Raw genomic sequence first — 25973 nt, 5'->3', positions numbered from 1 at the left:
ACAGTGCGAGTGCGAATCAGCCACAGTGCGAGTGCGAGTTGGTCACAGCACGAGTCAGCCACAGCGCGAGTCAGCCACAATGCGAGTGTGAGTCGGTCAGAGCACGAGTCAGCCACAGCGAGAGTGTGAGTCGGTCACAGCGCGTGTCAGCCACAGTGCGAGTCAGCTACAGTGCAAGTGCGAGTCGGTCACAGCACGAGTCAGCCACAGTGCGAGTCAGCCACAGCGCGAGTGCGAGTCGGTCACAGCACGAGTCAGCCACAGTGCGAGTGTGAGTCAGTCACAGCGCGAGTCAGCCACAGCGCGAGTGTGAGTCAGTCACACGCGAGTCAGCTACAATGCGAGTGCGAGTCAGTCACATTGCGAGTACGAGTCAGCCACAGTACGAGTCAGCCACAGCGCAAATCAGCCACAGTACGAGTCAGCCACAGCGCAAATCAGCCACAGTACGAGTCAGCCACAGCGCAAATCAGCCACAGTGCGAGGGCGAGTCAGCCACAGCGCGAGTCAGCCACAGCGCGAGTCAGCCACAGCGCGAGTCAGCCACAGTGCGAGTGTGAGTCGGTCAGAGAGCGAGTCAGCCACAGCGCGAGTCAGCCACAGCGCGAGTCAGCCACAGCGCGAGTCAGCCACAGCGCGAGTGCGAGTCATCCACAGCGCGAGTCATCCACAGCGCGAGTACGAGTCATCCACAGCGCGAGTACGAGTCAGCCACAGTGCGAGTCAGCCACAGCGCGAGTCAGCCACAGCGCGAGTCAGCCACAGCGCGAGTGCGAGTCATCCACAGCGCGAGTACGAGTCATCCACAGCGCGAGTACGAGTCATCCACAGCGCGAGTCAGCCACAGTGCGAGTACGAGTCAGATACAACGTGTCTGTCACAGCGCAAGTCAGCCACAGCGCAATTCAGCCAAAGTGTGAGCGCGAGTCAGCCACAGTGCGAGTACGCTACAGCGCGAGTGCGAGTCAGTCACAGCGCGAGTCCGTTACAGCGCGAGTCAGCCACAGCGAGTCATCCACAGCGCGAGTCAGCCATACCGCGAGTCAGCCACAGCGCGAGTCAGCCACAGTGCGAGTCAGCCACAGCGCGAGTCATCCGCAGCGTGAGTCATCCACAGCGCGAGTCATCCGCAGTGTGAGTACGAGTCAGATACAGCGTGTCTGTCACAGCGCAAGTCAGCCACAGCGCAATTCAGCCAAAGTGTGAGCGCGAGTCAGCCACAGTGCGAGTACGCTACAGCGCGAGTGCGAGTCAGTCACAGCGCGAGTCCGTTACAGCGCGAGTCAGCCACAGCACGAGTCATCAACAGCGCGAGTCAGCCATACCGCGAGTCAGCCACAGCGCGAGTCAGCCACAGTGCGAGTCAGCCACAGCGTGAGTCATCCGCAGCGTGAGTCATCCGCAGCGTGAGTCATCCACAGCGCGAGTCATCCACAGTGTGAGTACGAGTCAGCCACAGCGCGAGTCAGCCACAGCGCGAGTCAGCCACAGCGCGAGTACGAGTCAGCCGCAGCGTGTCTGTCACAGCACGAGTCAGCCACAGCGCAATTCAGCCACAGCGCAATTCAGTCACAGCGTGAGCGCAAGTCAGCCACAGTGCGAGTCCGCTACAGCGCGAGTGCGAGTCAGTCACAGCGCGAGTCCGTTACAGCGCGAGTCCGTTACAGCGCGAGTCAGTCACAATTTGAGTCACTTGCATTGCGTGTCAGTCACAGTGTGAGTCAGTTATGGTGCAGGGCAGTTGGAGTGCGCGTCAGTTACAGTGTGAGTCATAGTGCGGGTCGGTCATAGTGCAAATCAGTCACAGTGCAAGTAAGTCGCAGCACGAGTCGGTCATAGTGTGAGCTGGTTATAGCGTGAGTCAGTTGCAGTTTTTAAATGAAGTACCATCTAATTTTGCGTCTCCAGTTTTCTGAGAGATTGGTTGGTCTATTTCATAACACTAGTTACATCCTGAAGGAGTCCTTTATCAATCACACACTGACATTCACAGTCATACCAAGATTGACTTGGTGTTCCCTTTTCCACACATACCGTGATCCTTGCAGCTTGTTCCTGGGAATATTTTTCGGATGGCTCTCGTCGTTTCCCTTGTGCAGGGTAAACAAATGGATCGACTAAAAGAATGAAGTTATCATTGAGAAAGGACACCATGAATATACATGAGTATCAGCAGATAAGAGATTACAATTGGTAAAATGGATAGATAAGCAGTGATCCTGGGTGTTATAGAATTGATTTTCCAGGCATTGGAAGCATTGAACTTCATTTACAGGACAGCAGCATAGCACATGCATGCATCAAACTCTATAACTAAAGAAGAACTCCCTCCTAGAGGATCTGCACTGCTAACTGATTCGTTTTCATAGATCATGTGATCTTACAACACAGGATTATTCTTAAAGTTACAGCCCTACATTTATCAAAACTATAATTAACACATTCTTCCCCCTTTAACTTTTCTGTACATTTTATATTTACAAGGATATTTATCTCATGACATTACAATACTTACACAGGTCATGAAATTACAAATATAAATAAAAACAGAAAATGCTGGAAAAACTCAGTAGGTCTGACAGCATCTGTGGAGAGAGAAACAGAGTTGATGTTTCGAGTCTGTGTGACCCTTCTCCAGAGCTAAAGAGAAGTAGAAAAGTGATGAAATTAATACTGTTTAAGGGGAGTGGAGCAGGTGAAGCTGGATAGAAGATCAGCGGAAGGTGGGGGCTAAGGAGAGATTGACAAAGATGCTATGAACAAAAGAAAAGAGTGTTAATGATAGTGATTAGGGCTAAAGGAGGTGCTGATTGTGGCATAAAGGTAAGAAAGCAGAATGTGTTAATAGTAGAACAAGGGTAAGCACTCTGTGAAAGAACAACATGAAACAAGTAACAGATGGCCCTATTAGGTGTAGGGTGAGGGGAGGGGCCGGTAGTTGGGGAACAAGGGTGGAAAAGGGGATAAAACAATGAATAAAAATGAAAATAAATGGATAAAAAAAACCAAATTTAAAATAAAAAGGGGGGTTAAAAAGGGGGTGAAAACAAAGGAGAGAGTTCATGATCTAAAATTGTTGAACTCAATATTAAGTCCGGAAGGCTGTAAAGTGCCTAGTCGGAAGATGAGGTGCTGTTCCTCCAGTTTGCGTTGAGCTTCACTGGAACAATGCAGCAGGCCAAGGATGGACATATGGGCATGAGAGCAGGGTGGAGTGTTGAAATGGTCAGCGACAGGGAGGTCTGGTTCATGCTTGCAGACAGACCAAAGGTGTTCCACAAAGCGGTCACCTAGTCTGTGTTTGGTCTCTCCAGTGTAGAGGAAACCACACTGGGAGCAGCGAATGATGTAGACTAAATTGAATGAAGTGCAAGTGAAATGCTGCTTCACGTGAAAGGAGTGTTTGTGCCCTTGGACGGTGAAGGAGGAGGAGGTAAAGTGGCAGGTTTTGCACCTTCTGCGATTGCATGGGAAGGTGCTGTGGGAGTGGGCTGAGGTGTTGGGAATGATGCAGTACTGGACCAGGGTGTCCCAGAGGGAACGGTCCCTACGGAATGCCAACAGGGGGGGGTGAAGGGAAGACGTATTTGGTGGTGGCATCATGCTGGAGTTGACGGAAATGGCGGAGGATGATCCTTTGAATGCAGAGGCTGGTGGGGTGAAAAGTGAGGACAAGGGGGACCCTATCATGGTTCTGGATGATGGGGAAGGTGGGAGATGGGTCCTGGTTGAGGGCCCTGTCAACCACAGTGGGTGGGAAACCTCGATTAAGGAAGGAGGAAGCTATGTCAGAAGTGCCGTTTTGAAGAGTGGCATCATTGGAACAGATGTGACAAAGGCAAAGGAACAGAGAGAATGGGGTGGAGTCCTGACAGGAAGTGGGGTGTGAGGAGCTGTACTCAAGGTAGCTATGGGAGTCAGTAGGCTTGTAATGAATATTGGTGGATAGTCTATCACCCAATTGATACAGGGAGGTCAAGGAAGGGAAGGGAAGTGTTGGAGATGGCCCATGTGAAGGTGATAGAGGGGTGAAAATTGGAAGCAAAATTGATAAATTTTTCCAGGCCCAGACGAGAGCGTGAAGCAGCACCGAAACATCAATGTACCGGAGAAAGAGCTGTGGGAGGGGGCCTGAGTAGAACTGGAACAAGGAATGTTCCACATACCCCATAAAGAGACAGGCATAACTAGGGTCCATGCGGGTATCTATAGCCACACCTTTTACTTGGAGGAAGTGAGACAACTTTAAGGAGAAATTGTTCAGTGAGATTTTACAAGTCACACCCTCCCAGTGAAATCTTGCTGTTGTAACATGATGTGGATGTACCTTTAACTTAATCAGTTGTCAATCACTACCACCGATGTGATGTTGTAGTCTCATCACTCTGAAATCAGTTTACAGCAACATTACCAACACTGGACATAATATCTCCATTATTATTTTTAAATTGTCTTATCTTCAAATAAAGAACTCACATTAATGTTTTACCAATCCTTGTCGTTTAATTGGTACTTTTAAATTGAACAGAAAGACAGTACCCCTTTGAGCTCCACATCCAACCAGACCTGTTTCAAGTCTCACTTTCCCCTTCACGCATACACTGCTCCACATGCTCTGATACTCAGCCTCCTTTACATTATCCCAGCTTTCTGCTGGCATCCTTACACCAGGCAAGCAAACAAGATACAAACTGGGTCCTAAACAAACCGGGTATCTTTCCACACCAGTCCTGAATCACATCAGGTCCATATTCACATGTATCCTGAATCAAATCAGGTTCACATTCACGTCACCCCTGAATCACATCAGGTCCATACTCACATTAATCATGAAACACATCAGGTCCATATTCACACCCATCCTCGATCACATCAGATCCATATTCACACAATTCATGAATCACACCAGGTCCATTATCACACTAATCTTGAACCACATCGGGTCCATATTCACACTAATCCTGAATCACGCCGGGTCCATGTTCACACTAATCCTGAATCACATCGGGTCTATATTCACAATAATCCTGAATCACATCAGGTCTATATTCACACTAATCCTGAATCACATCGGGTCTATATTCACACTAATCCTGAATCACATCGGGTCTATATTCACACTAATCCTGAATCACATCGGGTCTATATTCACACTAATCCGGAATCACATCAGGTCCATATTCACACTAATACTGAATCGCACTGGGTCCACATTCACACTCATCCTGAATCACATTCAGTCCATATTCACATTCATCCTGAATCACATCTGGTCCATAATCACATGAATCTTGAATCACCTCGGGTCCATATTCATACAAATCTTGAATCACATCAGGTCCATATTCACATTAATCTTGAATCACAATGGGTCCATATTAACACTAATCCTGAGTCACACCAGGTCCATATTCACACTAATCCTGAATCATATCAGGTACATAGTCAAACAAATTCTGAGTCACATCAGGTCCTTATTCACACTATTCCTGAATCACATTCAGTCCATGTTCACACTAATCCTGAATCACACCAGGGTCCATTATCACACTAATCTTGAATCACATCGGGTCCATATTCATATGAATCTTGAATCACACAGGATCTTTATTCACACAAATCCTGAATCACATCAGGTCCATATTATCACTCATCCTGAGTCTTTATGTTAATCTTTCACGAGATTTGGGCAAGGCTACCATTTGTTGCCCACACCCAATTGCCCTCATACTGTGAGGCTTACAAAGCCATTTCAGAGGGCAGTTAAAAGTCAACCACACTGTTGGTTGAAAAGGACATTGGTGAACCAGATGGGTTTATTACAACAATTCGCAATGCTTTATATTCCAGATTTTTTTTTAAATTAATTGAATTTAAAGTCCAGCATATGTCATGGTGGGATTTGATCCCATAACCCCAGAACATCAGCCTGGGTCTCCAGATTACTCGTCCAGTGACATCCCCACTACGCCCCTTAAGGGTGAAGATACAGTACCTTTTTGTTGTTGCAAAGTTTATTTGTTTAGTCAACTCAAGCAATGCCACATCATAGTCATAAAACTGGTTGATATTCTCAGGTAGCATCCTTGATAAGTCGTACTGTGGGTGTGGGTGCACATCCTTTACACGGAATATCTCGGGTTTACGACCTGCGTAAGTAGATCAGGAGAAAGAGAAATCATTCTTTAAAATTGAAGGAATCTCCCCCACTTGCTTCCCTGCCCTTTGCCTTCCCAATTTCCATCATTCCAACATGGGTGGCTGTCCCTCCGGCTGGCTGGGCCCTAAGCTCTGGAATTCCCTCCCAAAACCTCTCCAGCTGCTTTCTCCTCTTTTAAGATGCTCCATAAAACCGGCCTCTTTGACCAAGTTTTCAATCACCTGTGCTAAAACTTCCTTCCTTAGTTGGCTCGGTGTCAAGTCCTTTGCTTGAGGATGCTCCCGTGAAGTGTGGAGGGGCGGATCTGAGTCAGTTGCTGTTGTAGTTGTACATATCACCTCGAAAATAAGGCACTTCCAGCTCAAAACCCCTCTTTTGTCACCCCCACCCCATTGTAAAAACCTTCTCCAAACCTATCCCTTTGATAATACTTTCGTATGCCCTTCCTCCACCATCTATTCCTTCATGCTCTTCAATTAATTAATTCTCTCTCTCTTTCCCTCCATCCCACTCTGTCAACTGTTTTCTACTGCCAACTGAGGAAGTTAAGCAGGTGAGGCGACAGATTCCTCTATTTCTATTTTTGTATTAAAGGTGCTATATAAATGCAGGCCAAGAAACTTCATCACAATCCTACATTTGCTTCATGATGATATGACTGCAGCTATCTAGAGTGGGAGATTTGAAACAGATGCCTTCAAAATCTGGACTGAGGTCAAGCAAGGCTGTGTGGTAGCCCCCATACTATTTACAATCTACTTGACAGTGGCTCTTCATCGATCAAAGACCAACTGCTCTTTGGCGTGAGTATTAAGTATCGCCTAGATGGGAAACTCTTTAGCCTCAGTCGTCTCCGTGCCAAAACTAGACTGAGCACCATACTCATATTTGATCGACAGTTTGTGGATGACTGCAGTGCATTTTCCCACCCTGCATCAGATTTGCCAACCACCCTCGATCTCTTCAATTCTGCAAATGAGAAACTCAACCTCTCTTTCAATGTTGCCAAAATGAAACTCATATATCATAATATATCAACCAGAATTATACGAAGTGTGATCTAATCATGGTTCAATACAGGTTCCGTATAACTTCCCAATTTTTCCATTCTATCCCTCTAGAAATAAAGCCCAAAGCGTGCTTTGCATTTTTTAATGGCCTTGCTAACCTATGGTGCAACATTTAATGATTGGTGTATTTGTACTCTGAGATCCCCTTTGTTTCTCTACCCATCTTGAATGGCACCAAGTAATAAGTGACTTCTCTATACTTCCTACCAAAACATAGACCCTCACATTTATCTGTGTTGAACTTCATTTACCAATCATTTTCCCATTCTGCAAGTTTATTAATGTCTTCCTGTAATTTTTGCAGTCCCCCTCAGCATTGACTATTCCCCTCAAATTTGGTGGCATTCACAAATTTAGAAATTGTGTTTTTGATTCCAAAGTCCAAATTGTGAATGTAAATTGTGAAAAGCCATGGTCCCAGCGCTGATCCTTGTGGAACATCACTTACCAGCTGCTGCCACTCTGAATAATCACCCTTTACCCCAGCTTTGTGCTTTCTGTTTTTAAGCCAGCCAGCAAGACCCCAGAATGCTCCAACATTCAACACTGACCTGCTGCCATCCTCTAAGAGCCTTGCCCTCAATAGTATAGAGGTGGTGCGGTGACTCTCAGTGCATTCGATCACACTGGAACCAAAGTCCCATCCCTGGGCAGATAATTGCTCTGAAATGGAGATGGACAACTTTCTGCACCTCTTTTTATAGGACAATATCCTTGCATAATATTCATTCTTCCCCATCAAAGGATGTGGGTGCCTAGTGATTTACCGGAGATTAAAGGTCCAATCCACCATGGTTAACTGTGAAACAACTAAGGTTAAAATTAGTCTTTGATGGAAATGGGGGGGGGCGGAATGGGGAAGGGTGATGGGAAATGGCCCATTTCACACCCACGCAACCACCTTCAGCTGCTTCATCAATGACCTTCCTTCCACCATAAGGTCAGAAGTGGGGATGTTCGCTGATGATTGCACAATGTTTAGCGCCATTCACAGCTGCTCAGATACTGAAGCAGTCCATGTCCAAATGCAACAAAACCTGGACAATATCCTGGCTTGGGCTGACAACTGGCAAGTAACATTCGTGCCACACAAGTGCCAGGCAATGACCAGCTCCAACAAGAGAGAATTTAACCATTGCTGCTTGACACTCAATGGCATTACCATCTCTGAATCCCCCACTATCAATATCCTGGGGGTTCCCACTGACCAGAAACTGAACTAGACCAGCCATGTAAATACTGCGGCTACAAGAGCCGATCAGAGGCTAGGAACAAAAACAGAAAATGCTGGAAAAACTCAGCAAGTCTAATAGCATCTGTGGGGAGAAAAACAGAGTTAACATTTCGAGTCAATATGACTCTTCTGAAGACACTTCTGTAGAAATCATACGGACTCGAAACATTAACTCTGTTTTTCTCTCCACAGATGCTTTCACACCAGCTGAGTTTTTGTAGCATTTTCCGTTTTTGTTTCAGATTTACAGCATCCACAGTATTTTGTGTTTATCAGAAGCTAGGAAACCTGCTGCGAGTAGCTCACCTCCTGACTCCCCAAAGCCTGTCCACCATCTACAAGGCACAAGTCAGGAATATGATAGAATATTCTCCACTTGCCTGGATAAGCGCCACTCCAACAACACTCAAAAAGCTTGACACCATCCGGAGCAAAGCAGCCCACTTGATTGGCACCCCTTCCAAAAACATTCACTCCCTCCGCCACCAACGAACAGTGGCAACAGTGTTTACCACTTCAAGATGCACAGCAGAAACTCACCAAGGTTCCTTAGCCAGCATCTTCAAACCCACAACCGCTACCATTTAGAAGGACAAGGGCAGCAGATACATGGGAACACCACCACCTGCAAGCTCCCCTCCAAGCCACTCACCATCCTGACTTGGAAATATATCGCCATTCCTTCACTGTCGCTGGGTCAAAACTCCTGGAACTCCCTCCCTAACAGTACTGTGGGTGTACTGACACCACATGGACTGCAGCGGTTCAAGGAGACAGCTCACCACCCCCTTCTCAGGGGCAATTAGGGATGGGCAATAAATAGTGGCCATCCAGCGAAGCCCACATCCTGTAAATGAACAAAAAAACAAATTCCCCTCCATGGTGGAAGAGGTGCAAAGCAGGTGATTGAGTCTCTGTAGCCCACAATCAAATTCACCCTTATACACAGGAGGAGCCCATCCAGCCCGCTGCGTATCTCAGCAATGGAAGCGAAAAAGAAAGCCCTTACCAACAGTCACCGTAATCCTGTTGATGCTCGCTACAGTCTGCACTTCTCTCAAACAATGAGCAGCTGTCATCACCCAGCCAGGGGACACAATGGACCCACTGCATTTTCCAACGCCCTGTGGGGAGGAGAGAGCTGCATGCGTTACTGTCCTCGATGCCCAGGGGAAGGCAAGAGCCCTGGAGGTGTGTAGGCTGCCAGCCAGAGAGTGAGCACAAAAGCAGAGAAAATGGGGGAATCAGAATGCAAAAAAGGGGAAGGGCAGCAGAGCAGCCCATGTAGCCTTGAGGTTCTGGGAAAGAACATAAGAAATAGGAGTAGGAGTAGATCATATGGCCCCTCGAGTCTGCTCCATCGTTCTATACGACCGTGGTTGATCTTCCATTTCAATTCTAATTCCCCACCCAATCCCCATTTTAAAAAAATTCTTTCATGGCAAATGGGTATTGCTCGTGGCTTGTTAGGCCTTATTCAGAGGGCAGCTAAGAGTCAACCACATTGTTGTAGGCCTGGAGTCACATGTGGCCCAGAGTCATAGAATTATAGAAAAGTTACAGCACAGAAGGAGGCCATTCGGCCCACCTTGTCCATGCCAGCCCGAGGACACCCAGGTGCCCTTTCTAATCCCACCTTCCTGCACCCGGCCCATAGCCCTGCAGCTTACAGCGCTTAAGGTGCAGATCCAGGTACTTTTTAAAACAGTTTAGAGTTTCTGCTTCTACCACCAACTTGGGCAGCGAATTCCAGACACCCACTACCCTCTGTGTAAAAAAGTTCTTCCTCATGTCCCCCCTACACCTTCTGCCACTTATCTTGAATCTATGTCCCCTGGTTCTAGAATTCTCCACCAAGGGAAACAATTTTATCCTGTCCACTCTATCCATTCCCCTCATAATTTTGTACACCTACACAGAGCAGGTAAGGATGGCAGATTTCCTCCTCTAAAGGACAATTGACGATATTTGTCATGGTCACCTTTACTGAGCTTTATCATAAAGATAATAAATCTGGAATTTAAATTCCAAAAACTATCATGGTGGGACTTAAACCCATGTCCCCAGAGCATTAGCCTAGGCCTCTGGATTACTAGTCCAGTGATGTTACCACTATGCCACCGTCTCTCCTAATATCCCTTGATTCCCCTTAATGTCCAAAAATCTTCTCAGTCTCAGTTTTAAATATAGTCAGTGACTGAGCAACCGGAGCTCTCTGGGATATAGCATTTGAAAGATTCACAACCCTCTGAGTGAAAGTATTTCTCCTCATCTTAGTCTTAAATGATCGACCCCTAATCATGGGTCCAAGACCACTAATTCCAGTCTCCCCAGCCAGGGGAAACAGTAACTCTACATCTGCCCCATCAAGCCCTCTAATTATCTATGTTTCAATCCGATCACCTTCCATTGTTCCAAATTACAGAGAATACTGGCCCATCTGCTTCATGAAAGAGTTAAGAACAGTGGAAAATCCTGTGCATACAATGGTTAAAGCACAGAAGGAGACCATTCGGCCTGTTGTGTCTGTGTCAGCTCTCTGCAAAAGCAACTCGGACAGTGCATTCCAGATCCTAGCTACTCGCTGTGGAAAAAGCTATTCCTCGTGTCACCATTACTTCTTTTTCCAACCATGTTAAATATGTGTCCTCTGGTTCTCAATCCTTCCACCAATGGGAACAGTTTCTCCCTATCGACTCTGTCCAGATCCCTATGATTTTGAAAAACTCTATCAAACCTCCCCTCAAGTTTCTCTGCTCCAAGGAGAAAAGTCCCAACTTCTCCAATATATCTTCATAACTGAAGTTCCTCATCCCTGGAACGATTCTCACTAATCTTTTCTGTACTCTCTCATGCATTCTTATCCTTCTTAAAATGTGGATGCAATACTCCAGTTGAGGCTGAACCAGTGTTTTATACAGGTTCATCAATACTTCCTTGCTTTCGTACTCTGAGGAAGCATGTGAAGGCATTGGAGAAAGCACAGAGGAGGTTCACAAGAATGATTCGAGGAATAAAGAACTGTAGCTATGAAGGTAGATTGGAGAGGTTGGGACTGATTTCCTTGGAGAAAAGGCGGCTGAGAGGAGACTTGATAGAGGTATTCAAGATTCTGAGGGGTTTAGATAAGGTAACAGTGAGAAACTGTTCCCAATCAAGGGAGCATCAAGAACTAGAGGGCACAGATTCAAAATTATTGGCAAAAGGAGTAACAGTAAAGCAAGGAAAACATTTTCACCTAAAGAGTGGTTGGAGTCTGGAATGAACTTCCTGAAAGGGCGGTGGAAGCAGGTTCGATAGGGGTATTCAAAAGGGAATTGGATTGCTACCTGAAAAGAATGTGCAAGGTTACGGGGATAAAGCAGGAGAGTGGGACTAGGTTGAATGTTCTTTCAGAGGGTTAGTGCAAACCCGATGGGCTGAATGACCTCCTTCTGCACTGTAAAGGTTCTGTGATTCCATGCCCCTATTTATAAGGCCTAGGATTCCGTTTGCTTTATTAATCGATTTCTCAACCTGCCCTGTCACCTTCAATGGTTTACGCACATTAACCCCAGATCCTACTGCTCCTATATCCCATTTAGAACTGTACCCTTTATTTGATATTGTCTCTCCACATTATCCCTACCAAAATTAATCACTTCACACTTCTTTGTATTAATTTTCATCCACCAGCCTGTCTATGTCTTCTGGAAGCTTAAAATCATCCCCCTCACAGTTCAAAATACTTCCAAGTTTTGTGTCATCCTCAAATTTTGAAATTGTGCCCTGTATACCGAAGTCTAGGTTATTATTATATATTAGGAAGAGCAGGGATCAGAACACTGACCCCCGGGGGAAACTCCACTCTAACCCTTCCTCCAGCCCAAAAATCAACCATTCACCATTACTCTCTGGGCTGTAACTCCCTCGGAGTGGCAATCAGTGTCGGAGTGCCGCTCTGTGCCCAAATGCTCATGTGATTTTTTTTCCGCCAATCCTGTCTTGCCGACCTATCGACTCAGACCGGGCAAGCTCCAGGCAGTGCAGTGCATCCTAGAGGCCCAGCAATGTAGTCCAGCTCTGTAGCTCCGTCGGTAAACCCCCTTTTTTATACAGCACCAGCTCGGGTGGAGGAGTCAGGCCATGGGGATGGGAGGGTGGGCCTCGGGTCGGGGGTCAGGTCAGTTCGGGTCAGACCTGTGGGGTTGTGGGGGTCAGGTCGAGTCAGGTATTGGGGCAGGGGTCAGGTTGTATGGGAGGATTTTGGTTGGGGCAGGGGTGGTTGGGTCGAGTCGGTGGGGGCGGGGTCTGGGCAGGGGTGGGTGACGGGTCGGGTCATGGGGGATTGGGTAATCGGGCCTCGGTGGGATGTGGGCGCGAGAGTCGGGCCCACGAGGGGGGAAGGAGGCCAGTGCAGTTGGGTGGAATCCCAAGAGGAGTTTAGCTGGGTGGGGTGGGGGGGGGGGGGGGTGGTGTTGTGGAAAATACCATGGGGGTTTCGTTAGTTGGGGGTGGGTGGAGTCCCCTGCAGGGGTAGGGGTTGTCAGGAGAGTCCTGTTATTGGGTCAGTCTGGGTCTTTACAATAGTTACCCAGAAGTTAGAAGAGGTTTTGATTCTTCTAACTCTTTCTGAGTAACTATTGGTGGAATCCAGTTGGAATTATCTGAATTTTGTGATTTAAATCGCACTTTCAGATGGTTCCCAGTACAGGGATTTTGCCCAAAGGAAGTTTGTGCTTCCGGGCAATTGCCATGTTAACCTTACCTGTGAAATTCCAAGGGGGGTTTCCCAGCGCATCTTTGGGGTACCACCCCCCCAATCTGACACTGGGGAGCTTGGATGTTATGGACCTCTGTTTCCTGTCACTTAGCCAACTTCATTTCCATGATGCTACTGTCCCTTTTATTCCAAGGCCACTATCTTTGCCAACAAGCCTGTTATAAGGCACTTTATCAAAAGCCTTTTGGAAGCCTATGTACACCACATCAACCGCATTACACTCAGCTCTCTCTCTCTCTGTCATCTCATTAAAAAAATCTCTAGCAAGTTCATTAAAGATGACTTGTCACTGAAAAAAAAATGTTATCTTTCCTTCCTTAATTTACACTTGCCCAACTGACTGCTAATTTTGTCCCAAATAATTGTTTCTCGAAGCTTCATCACCACCGAGGTTAAACTTACTGGCCTGTCTTTACTACCTTTATCTTTACACCCTTTCTTGAACAAGGGTGTAATATTTACAACTCTCCTGTCTTCTGGCACTACCCCCTGTGTCTAAGGAGGGCTAGAAGATTATGGCCAGTGCCACAACAATTTCTACTTTCACTTCCCTCAGTGTCCTGGTAGGAACAACAGAAATGCAGGGTATTTCTTAAATGTTGAAGATTAAGGAAATGTTGATGTCCAAAGGGACCTGGATGTCCTTGTTCATGAGTCACGGAAAGCTAACATGTAGGTTCAGCAAGCAATTAGGAAGGCCAATGGTGTGTTGAACTCGATTGCAAGAGGACCTGAGTAAAAGATGTCTTGCTACAATTGTGTAGAGCCTTGGTGAGATCACACATGGAGTATTGTGTAGAGTTTTGGTCTCCTTACCTAAGGAAGGATATACTTGCCATAGAGGGAGTGCAACAAAAGGCCACCAGACTGAGCTCTGGGATGGCGGGGTTGTCTTATGAGCAGAGATTGAGGAGACTGGGCCTGTATTCACTAGGATTTAGAAGAACGAGAGACAATCTCATTTAAACATATAAAATTCTTACAGGGCTCGACATGGTACATCCCTGGCTGGGTGGGGAGAAGTCTCAAACCAGGAGATATAGTCTCAGAATATGAGGTAGGCCATTTAGGACTGAGATGAGGGGGAATTTCTTCACACAGGGGATGGTGATTCTTTGGAATTCTCTGACCTAGCGACCTCAGGAGGCTGAGTATGTTCAAGGCTGATTTCAACAAATTTTTAGATAGGGGATAGTGTGGGAAAATAGTGTTGAGGCCAACTCCTTTCCCTATTTCCTATATTCCTTGGATACATATCATCTGCTCCTGGTGACTTATCAACTTTAAGTACAGCCAGCCTATCTAATACCTTCTCTTTACCAATTTTTAGCCCATCCAATGTCTCAACTACTTTCTCTTTCACTATGACTTGGGCAGTATCTTCTTCGCCTGCGAAGACAAATACAAAGTATTCATTTAGTACCTCAATTATGCTCCCTGCCTCTATGTGTAAATCCTCTTTTTGGTCCCTAATTGTACCATTACTCCTTTTACTATCCTTTAACTATTTATTTTCCCATTGAATATTTTTTGATTCCCTTTTATGTTAGCTGCCAGTCTCTTCTCATACTCTCTATTTGTTTCTCTTATTTGTTTTTTTTCACTTTCCCTCTGAGCCTTCTATATTCAGCCTGGGTCTCAGTTGTAATATCCATCTGACAGCCGTATTAGGCAAACATTTTCATGTACATCTCTATCTCTTTTGTCATCCAGGGAGCTCTGGATCTGTTGCCCTACCTTTCCTCTTCATGTGGATATATTTTGACTGTACTTGAACTATCTCATCTTTAAAAGCCGTCCGTTGTTCAGCCAAAGTTTTGCCTACCATCTTAGATGCCACTTCATCTGGGCCAGATCTGTTCTCACTACAATGAAGTTGGCCCTGTCCCAATTAATATTTCTTACTCTAGATTACTCCTTGTCTTTTTCCATAGTTAACCGAACCCTTGTGATACAACGATCACTGTCCCCTAGATGTTCCCCCGCTCACACTTGACTCACTTGACCTATTTCATTCTCCAGAACAAAAACCGCCTTCCTTGTTGGATTGGAAACATATTTATGTAAAAAATTCTCCGCCACACACTCTGGGAACTCTTGCCTCTCTCTGCCCTTTACTATACCAGTCTATATTCAAATAATTAAGGATCCCATCATAATTACTCTATAATTTTTGCATTTTGTTGTAATTTCCTCATACATTTGTTGCTCTACATTTTTCCCACTCATTGGTGGCCCATAGACTATACTGAGCAATAGAATACCTCTATCGTTTCTTAGCTGCAAACAAATAGATTCTTTCCATGACATCTCAAGAGCATCCTCTCTTCTCCAGCAAGGCAATGTTCTCCTTAATCAATACTGCCACCCCTCCTCCTTTCTTTCCTTCCTTATCTTTCCTGAACACCTTGTATCCAAGAATATTTAATACCCAGTCCTGCTCTTTTTGAGCTGGGCCTTTGCTATCACAACAACATTATACTTCCACATGGCTTTGTGCCTGCAACTCACCAATCTTATTTACCACACTCCACGCATTCACATACATGCCCAATCATTCTAATTTAGACCTATTAAATTCCCTTTTCCTCTGATTTCCAGTAATACCTATTTCCTAATATACTATTACCTACACTAGTGCTATCTGTCTTTCCTAATTCTCTGTGCACCTTGGTTTTCCTCTTTAATGTTACCTACTAGTTTCTACATCTCTGCCAAGTTAGGTTAATACCTTCCCAATAGCTCGAACAAATCATCCTGCAAGGAAATTGGTCCCAGAGTTCCCAGTGATTGAGTATAAAACCAATTAAGACCATGATAACATCATTCCACTTCTGTGATTAAGTGTAAAACCTACCGGAATCTCCAAGATGGCATGCCAGGGATATTTCACTCTGATGCTGGCATCAGGATGCTCATCAGCAACTCCACACAGATCACCAATTTGAGAAAAGTCTAGAAGAATGCAGACGAGCAGCAAACTTTGTGATTAGCAATGATGCTTGAAAGGGGCCATCAACTAAAACATCACTGTATCCAACAAAAATTAGTACTGAACCAACTCTATATCCACCAGTAGCTGATACTCAACCATCCCTGTACCTCACAATAATAAATACTCAAGCATCCCTGTACCTAACAGTAATCAGTACTTAACCATGCCTGTACTCATCAGTAACTAGCACTCAACCATCCCTGTGTACTACAGTAATCAGAACTCACCCATCGCTATACCCAACTGTAAACAACAGTAATTAGTACTCAACTATCCCTATAACCAACGGTAATCAAGTACTTAACCATCCCTGAATCAAATAGTAAACAGGGCTCAATCATCCCTGTGCCTATCAATAACTAGTACTCATCCATCTCTGTACCTCACACTCAACTATCCCTGTACCTAACAGTAATCAGTTCTCAACCATACATCTACCGAACACTAATGAGCACTTAGTGATCCCTGTACCCAACAATAATCAGTACTCAACCATCCTTGTACCCATCAGTAATCAATACTCAACCATTGTTGTACGCGTCAGTAACTAGTACTCAGCTTTCAAAATCCCTGTTCCAAACAATAATCTGTACTCAACCAACCATGTATGCAATAGTACTCAACCGTCCCTGTCCCTAACAGTAACCAGTACTGAATTTTTATTTACTCAACAGCCACTATTATTGAACCATTACCTCCCTCATCCCTCAAATTTCATGATGAATTAAGGAAGCATGATAGAACCATACAATGGTTACAGCACAAAAGGAGGCCATTTGGCCCACTGTGCCCATGCTAGCTCTTGCAAAAGCAACTTACCTGGTCCTACTCCCCTGCCTTTATCCCATAGCCTTGCAATTTTTTTTCCACTTCAGCTGGTTATTTTATTCTCTTTTGAAGCCACAATTGAACCTGCCTCCAACACATTCTCAGGCAGTGCATTCCAGGCCCTAATCACTCACTGCGTAAAAAATCTCTTCCTCTTGTTGCCTCTGCCTCTTTTGCCAATTACCTTAATTCTGTGCATCTCGCTCTCGACCCCCCACCAATGGGAACAGTTTCTCCCTATCTCCTCTGTCCAGACCCCTCGTGATTTTGAATACCTCTATCAAATCTTCTCCCAACCTTTTTCTTTCCAATCTATCCATATAACTCAAGTCCCTCATTCTCGAAACCATTCTCATGAATCTTTTCTGCACCCTTTCTAATGTTTTCACGTCCTTCCTGAAGTGTGGTGCCCAGAACTGGAACCAATACTCCAGCTGAGGCTGAACCAGTGTTTTATACAGGTTTAACATAACTTCCTTGCTTTTGTACTCCAAACTACTACTTATAAAGCCCAGGATCCTGCGTGCCTCTTCAACCACTTTCTCAATATACCCTGCCACTTCCAATGGTTTCTGTAAACATACCCCCAGGTCTCTCTGTGTTCCTTTGGAATTGTTTCCTTTATTTCATATTGCCTTTCCTCATTTTTCTTACCACCTCTCTGCATTACATTTCATTAGCCACATGTTCTCTGAGCCTGCTTATGTCCTCTTGAAGTCCATCACTATCCTCCTCACAGTTCATAAAACTTCCAAGTTTTGTATCATCTTCAAATTTTGAAATTGTGTCCAGTGCCTCCAAGTACCAGTCATTACAAATAGGTTACTTGGTTGATTCAGCACTTGAATATTGCCAAAAAGAGAGACACATTGTCAAAGGTGCTCATCTAGCACTCATCAGGATAGTCACAATAATACCAAATTTCAAATGATCACAACAATTTGTGCCACAGAAGAAAAGGGATGCTGATTGGTTGGCAAGTTAACTCTGATTGGCCAAGGCATTACCATGTGGAAAGCAACAGCGAGCTATAGGTTCCCTAAGCTCCCGGGTAATTAAAACAAAAGGTGAAAGGTTTGAAAGTATTCCTTTTGTTTGCAGAGAATGGGTCCCTGCAAATGAATGTCTGTCACTTCTGACAAGCGTAAATGAGTCACTTTACAAGCTGGGCTGATTATCTTAGTGTAGCCTGGAAAGACAAAGTATCTCAAAAATTTGAACAGGTTAAGTGAGCCTGCTAGCTATGCAATTGCTACGTGGCTGGTATTTTCCACCAACAGGATGGTGCTATCAGTCCAAAAAGACGTTCTGCCTACCAAAAGATTGAGCAACGTCGTGTATGAATTTCAGTGCCAGTGCGATGCTGTATGTCCCAGTGATTGGCTGATCGAATCAAACAGCGTGTTCCTACTGTTATTTGTAATAGGCAGAGTACAGATCGGACTCAAGCAGTCCGTGCTTGCAAAACCCAAGCAAAACATCTATTGTTAGAAGTGATTCCACGATTGGGCTGCACTTACTGAACAACCCTGTTTGTGCTAATAGCTACATTCGGCCATTCAGAATTGGCTTGCCAACCAATCAGCAGCCCTTTTCTTTCTTATGGTATAAGTTATTATGATCGTTTGAAATTTGGCATTCTTGCATTTGTTCTGATGAGTGACAAGACAAAAAAGCTTCAGCAACATGTCTCTCTTTTCAGTAATATTCATTAATATGTATACCGTAACCTCTCCAATCCATAAATCTATTGCTCGCAAACTACACGCCAATCGGTTTAACCTCAGTGGTGAGGAATCTTTTAGAAGTGAAAATACCGGACAAAATTAACAGTCACTTGGGCAAATGCGGATAAATTAAGGAAAGCCAACATGGATTTGTTGAAGGCAAATTATGTATGACTAATTTGACTGAGTTTTTTGATGAGGTAATGGAAAAGGTTGAGTGTAATGAGGTAGATGTGGTGTATATGAACTATGTTTGATAGTCACATAATAGACTTTTTTGAGCATACCCAAGCAACTCAGTATAATTTTCTCCAGTGCTTTGGGGGCAGAAAGATGGAAGATATTGTATTTGGATAAGTAAAACAATTTTTATTATGGCTTTATGATGTTTTATCACCACTTCATGTTTCAGGTAAATATTTATATCTCCATTGTTTTCTAGTTCATGCACTTGTGGTTAGGCATTCCAACATCATTCTATAATCTGGAAAAATTGGAAATCCTTAAATGACTTGGTTTCAAGCATTTCAGACTGGAGAGGGTACAGTCTTTCAGGGAAGACAGTGTTCCCAGTGTTAACTGCTGGCGAAACCCACTATATACTTTCCTCCAGTCTGAAAAATGCCTGTTCACCACTACTCTCTGTTTTCTTTCACTCAACCAACCTCGTGTTGTGCTGCCAATGTCCTTTTATTCCACGGACCTCAACTTTGCTGAGAAGTCTATTATGTGACTATCAAACATAGTTCATAGACACCACATCTACCTCATTACACTCAACTTTTTCCATTACCTCATCAAAAAACTCAGTCAAATTAGTTAAACATAATTTGCCTTCAACAAATTCCTTAATTTATCTGCATTTGTCTAAGTGACTGTTAATTTTGTCCTTATTTTCACTTCTAAAAGCTTCCTCATCACTGAGGTTAAACCGATTGGCCTGTAGTTGCTGGTCTTTTTTTCAAACAGGAGTGTAATATTTGCAATTCTCCAGTCCTCTGGTACCACCCGCTTTCCATATCGAAGGAGAACTGGGGGATTATGGCCAACACCTCCGTTAATTTCCACTCTTACTTTGTGCCACATCCTCAGTTGCATTCCATCTGGTCCTGGTGACTCATCAACTTTAAGTACTGCCTGTCTAATACCTCTTTAGTGGTAGTGTTGTTGCTGTTGGTTAAATTGTGGAACATAAAGGTTGTTTTGAAATGTAGCGATCTGGACCCTAACCTCCATGAAGCACCCTGCTATATTCTGAGTTAGGATAACAGTACCACCAGTCAGAGTTCAACCATTACATGAATGTTAATTAAGGGAACAGTAGTCAAGAAAATAAAATCCATACCTAATATACCGTCGAAGGCTTTTACCAGTTCCATGGTGTTTCGTACAACAAAGGAATGTTTCTCGCCAGATTTATGAGATGACAGCGTGCTCAGTTTTCCCAAATCAACGTCACCTGACACTCCAAAGGAGTACATATCTGTAGGAGAATGAGAAGTATATGGTGAATACTGACCCATGGGAATTGAGGACATACAATATGCACACATGCTCCTGGAATTCCATAATCCTGGATATAAAAACCAGCTCGACAAAACTTTTCACACCTAAAGTGAAAACATTTCTCTTTGATAGGTATTCTTAGTGATAATATAATAGCAAATATCTGCCTATTGGTCTCTTACATATCCACATTTCTTTTATATTACAGCACTGTAGGAAATCATGTCGGTCCATCATGTATGTTCTGGCTCTCTGAATGAGTAACTCGCCTAGTGCCATTCACCTGCCTTATGCCAGCAGAGCTTGGCTAGAGGTGCCATTAGTTCTGGAGCACAAGTCTTCAGTACTATTGTCGGGATGTTGTCAAGACCTGCTTCTTCTCGTGGGGAAGAACATAACTAGAGAGAATTAATTGAAGATAGTCATCAAGAAATCCAACAGGATCAGAAAAAACATTTTCACCCAAAGAGTGGTGAGAATATTGAAGTTGTCTGAACATGATAATGGTCTGCTTTTTTAAATTCATTCATGGAGCATGGGCATTGCTGGCTAGGCCAGCATTTATTGCCCATCTTGAATTGCCCTTGCGAAGGTGGTGGTGAGCCGCCTTCTTGAATCACTACCAGCCATGTGGTGTGGGTACATCGACAGCAGTGTTAGAAAGGGAGTGCCAGAATTTTGACCCAGCAACAGTGAAGGAACGGCGATATAGTTCCAAGTCAGGCTTGGAGGAGAGCTTGCAGGTGGTGGTGTTCACATACGTCTGATGCTTCGTCCTTTGAGATGGTAGAGGTCACAAGTTTGGAAGATGCTTTTGAAGGAGCCTTGCTGTGTTGCTGAGCGCATCTTGAACTGGTGTCTGGTTTCATACTTTCTATAAGGCCATAAGACATAGGAGCAGAAGTAGGCCATTCAGCCCATCGAGACTGGCCCGCCACTCAATGAGATCATGGCTGATCTGATAATCCTCAACTCCACTTTCTTGTTTTTCCCCATGACCCTTGCTTCCCTTACTGATTAAAAATCTGTCCATCTCAGCCTTCAATATACTTAACAACCCAAACCTCTACAACCCTCTGCGGTAAAGAATTCCACAGATTGACTACCCTCTGAGAGAAGAAATTCCTCCTCACCTCTGTCTTAAATGGGTGACCCCTTACTCTGAAATTATGCCCTCTGGTCCTAGGCTCCCCCACAAGGGGAAGCAACCTCTCAGCATCTACCCTGTCAAGCTCCCTAAGAATCTTATATATTTCAATAAGGTCACCTTCACATTTTTCTATACTCCAATAAGTACAGACCCGACCTACTCAACCTCTCCTCATAAGAAAATCCCTCCAGGAACAACCTAGTGAACCTTCTCTGGACTGCTTCTCATGCCAGTACATCTTTCCTTAGATAAGGGGACCAAAACTGTTCACAGTATTCTAAGTGTGGCCTAACTGGTGCCTTGTCTAGTTTTAGCAAGACTTCCCTATTTTTATCCTCCATTCCCTTTGAAATAAAGGCCAACATCCTATTTGTCTTCCCTATTACCTATTGAACTTATATGCTAGCTTTTTGGAATTCATGCACGCAGACCCCCAAATCCCTCTGTGCTGCAGCTTTCTGCAGTCTTTCTCCATTTAAATAATATTCAGCTCTTCCATTCTTCCTGCCAAAGTGCATAACCTCATATTGACATATTCCATCTGCCAAGTTTTTGCCCACTCCTCAAACTGTCTATATCACTCTGTAGACTCTTTGTGTCATCCTCACTGCTTGCCTTCCTACCTATTTTGTGTCATCCGCAAACTTGGCGATAGCACATTCATTTCACTCATCCAAGTCATTAATGTATTTTGTAAATAATTGTGGCCCCCAGCACTGATCACTGTGGCACAGGTTGCCATCCTGAAAATGCCCCGCTTATCCCAACTCTCTGTCTTCTATTAGTTAGCCAATCCTCCATCCATGCTAATATACTACCTCGAGCACCATGGGCTCTAATCTTATTAAATAGCCGATTTGCCTTATCAAACACCTTTTGGAAATCCAAATATATTACATTTATTTATCTATCCTTTATCTATCCTTCTTGTAACCTCCTCAAAGAATTCTAATAAATTTGTCAGGCATGATTTCCCTTTCATGAAGCCATGCTGAATCTGCTTGATTATATTATGCATTTCTAAATACTCTGTTACAACATCCTTTATAATAGACTCTAACATTTTCCCAAAGATGTATGTTAAGCTAACTGGTCTATAGTTACCTGTTTTTTTGTCTCCCTCCCTTTCTGAGTAAGGGTGTTACAATGGCAATTTTCCAATCCTGTGGGACTTTTCCAGAATCTAAGGGTTCTTGGAAGATTACTACCAGTGCATCCACTATCTCTGCAGCTACTTTCTCTAATATCCTAGGAGGCAACCCATCAAGTCCAGGGAACATATCGGCCTTTAGCTCCTTTAGTTTCCCTTGTACTTTTTCTCTAGTGATAGTTATTGCATTTATTTCCTCCCCCACTTTTGCCACTTCACTATTTAGTATTTTTGGAATGCTATTAGTGTCTTCTATTGTGAAGACTGATGCAAAGTATTTATTCAACTCCTCGGCTATTTCCTGGTTCCCCCATTATTATTTCCCCAGCTTCATTCTTTAAGGGGCCTATGTTCACTTTGGCCTCTCTCTTCCTTTTTATAAACTTATAGGATCTCTTACTGTCCATTTTTAGATTACTTGTTAGTTTACCCTAAAAGTTTATTTTCTCCCGCTTTATTATTTTTTTGGTCATCTTTTGTTAGTTTTTAAAACATTCCCAATCCTCTGGTTTACCACTAACATTTGCCACATTGTATGATTTTTCTTTCAATTTGTTACACTCCTTAATTTCCTTGGTTAACCATGGTTGACAAATCCCCTTCCTTGAATCCTTCAAGGAAGGATTCTTGAAGGGATATATCTTTACTGAGAGTCATGAACTATTTTCTTAAACATTTGTCATTGTTCATCAACCATCTTTTCTGTTAAACACCTTTCCCACTGCACTCCAGCCAACTCTGCCCTCATTCCTTTGTAATTATTTAAGTTTAGCACAGTTGTTTCCAACCCAATTTTCTCACTCTCAAACTGAATGCTAAATTCTACCACGTTATGGTCACTGTTTTTCAGGGGATCTTTTACTCTGAGGTCATTTATTAAACCTGCCTCATTACCGGATCCAAAATAGCATGGTCCCTGGTTGGATCCACAACATATTATTCTATGAAACTGACCCGAATATATTCTATGAATTCTTGCTCATGACCACCTCACCTCTACCAATTTGATTTTCCCAATCTATATGAAGATTAAAGTCACTCACGATGAATGTACTGCCTTTTTTACATGCCCTCATTATCTCCTGATTTATTCTCTGTCCTACAGCATAGCTACTGTTAGGGTGCCTATAGGCTACTCCCACCAGTGCCTTCTTCCCATTTTTATTTCATACCTTCACCCATATGGATCCTCTGATCTAAGGTCAAGCTTAACACACTTATTACATCTCATGCTAACAAGGCTACTACCACTCTTTCCTTCTTGCCTGTCCTTTTGAAAAGTCACATACCCCTGAATATTTAGTTCCCAGCTTTGATCTCCTTGTAACCATGTCTCCATAATGGCTATAAGGTCATACTCATTAGCCCCTTCCTCATCTTTCAGTGATCCAGGGTCTATCTTGCAATGGACATTGTTAATGAAACCTCCGCGACTGTCAACTGACATCAATGCATTTTGCACTTCCTCCATGTTTGACATCATTGGCTGCCCAACAGTGAGCTACAAGAAAGGGCAGATAACTGGGACTAGCTAAGTTGCTCTTGCAAAGCACCAGCATGAATGTGATGGGCTGAAAGACCTCCCTTCTGTGCTGTACCCATTCTGTGATCCCATGATTTTGCAATAGAAAATTGTATAGAATTTACAGCACAGAAACAGACTAATCAGCACAAATGTCCATATGAGCCTTCTCCTGCCCTACTTCCCTGGGGGAGGCAGCAGTTATTGGTAATGTCACTAGACAAGCAATCCAGAAGCCCAGGCTAAAGCTAATGGGTTCAAATCATGTCAGCAGGGTGGCATTCAATTTCAATTAATAAATCGGGAATATAAAGCTTGTCTCTATCATCAATTGCTGTACAAACCCATCCTTTAGCGAAGGAAATCGGCCGTCCTCACGCAATCTGATCTGCATGTGACTCCAGATCACAGCAATGTGGTTGGCTCTTAACTGTCCTCTGTAGTGGCCTAGCAAGCCACTCAGTTCAAGGGTAATTATGGATGGGCAACAAATGCTGGCCATTTGAGCAACGCCCATATTCCACAAAAGCTTAAAGGAGAAACTAAATCATCTAACCACATCAACATAATTCTTCTGCTCCTTTCTTCCTAATTTGCTTATCCAGTTTTTCCTCAAATGCATCTGTACTGTTCACCTCAACTACATCCTGGGGTAGCGAGTTCTACATTCTCACCACTCTCTGAGTAAAGAATTTTTCCCTGATCTTGGGACAATTCAGTAGATCCTTTCATTGGAAAAGAAGTCCTGGAAATCCCCCTACTGACTGCAGAGTTAGAAATTTTCTCTTGACAGAATTTGGGGAATATAGTGGCTTTGAAGAAATGCCAACTACCTCTCCAGTTTATCGTGGATTGGTGACGGATGCATGGCGTTGATGAGAATGCTTTGAGCATAGCATATGGAAGCATCTTTCCTAGTAATGATCCCCTGAGGAAGTCATTGTTAATTGTATGCTAATTATATTGCCAAGACACACACACCACTGAAAGGCATTGTTTAATTATGTACCTCGAGCACTTATAAATAGAGACTTTTAAAAATGTGTTCATGGGATGTGGGCATCGTTGGCTAGGCCAGCATGACTGCCGGGTCACTAGGAGTGGTAGGTAGGAGGCAGACAAATGTAGTGCTGCATTCTGTTAACGAGATGTCAGTCTGGTGAAGCTATAACACAGGACTAATTGCATGCCAAACAGCATAAGCAGCAAGTGATAGACAGAGCTAAGCGATCCCATAACTAACGGATCAGATCTAAGCTCTGCAGTCCTGCCACATCCAGTCGTGAATGGTGGTGAACAATTAAGCAACTCACTGGAAGAGGAAGAGGCTCCACAAATATCCCCATCCTCAATAATGGGGGAGCCCAGCACATCAGTGCAAAAGATAGGGCTGAAGTATTTGCAACAATCTTCAGCCAGAAGTGCCAAGTGGATGATCCATCTTGGCCTCCCCTGGAGGTCCCCAGCATCACAGATGCTAGTCTTCAGCAAATTCGATTCACTCCATGTGATATCAAGAAACAGCTGAAGGCATTGGATACTATAAAGGCTATAGGCCCTGACAATCTTCAGGCAATAGTACTTAAGAATTGTGCTCCAGAACTTGCCACGGCCCTAGCCAAGCTGTTCCAGTACAGCTACAACACTGGCATTTACCCGGCTACGTGGATAATTGGACAAAAAGCAGGACAAATCCAACCCAGCCAATTACCGCCCCATCAATCTACTCTCCATCATCAGTAAAGTAATGGAAGGGGTCATCAACAGTGCTATGAAGCGGCGCTTGCTAAGCAATAACCTGCTTGCTGATGCCCAGTTTGGGTTCCGCCAGGGCCACTTAGCTTCTGACCTCATTACAGCCTTGGTTCA

At 44.2% G+C, this 25973-nt stretch overlaps 1 protein-coding gene across 1 annotated transcript in view; it reads right to left on the bottom strand.

Annotated features, from left to right (window-relative positions):
- LOC121291772 (complement factor B-like) overlaps positions 1-25973 on the bottom strand; it is a 453969-nt gene that overhangs the window by 413604 nt on the left and 14392 nt on the right. Inside the window, exons 8-12 of the mRNA XM_041213313.1 lie at positions 20122-20259; positions 16084-16181; positions 9474-9588; positions 5996-6149; positions 2035-2117 (exon numbers count right to left, since the gene is read on the bottom strand). Of these exons, the coding sequence (XP_041069247.1) occupies positions 2035-2117; positions 5996-6149; positions 9474-9588; positions 16084-16181; positions 20122-20259 (588 nt within the window). The remainder of the gene's footprint in view (positions 1-2034; positions 2118-5995; positions 6150-9473; positions 9589-16083; positions 16182-20121; positions 20260-25973) is intronic.

The sequence above is a fragment of the Carcharodon carcharias genome, chromosome 19 (genome assembly GCF_017639515.1).
Source record: "Carcharodon carcharias isolate sCarCar2 chromosome 19, sCarCar2.pri, whole genome shotgun sequence".
In the NCBI taxonomy this organism is placed as follows: Eukaryota; Metazoa; Chordata; class Chondrichthyes; order Lamniformes; family Lamnidae; genus Carcharodon; species Carcharodon carcharias.
Note: the sequence above shows the minus strand (reverse complement) of the source record. Positions and strands in the feature narration are given on the sequence as shown.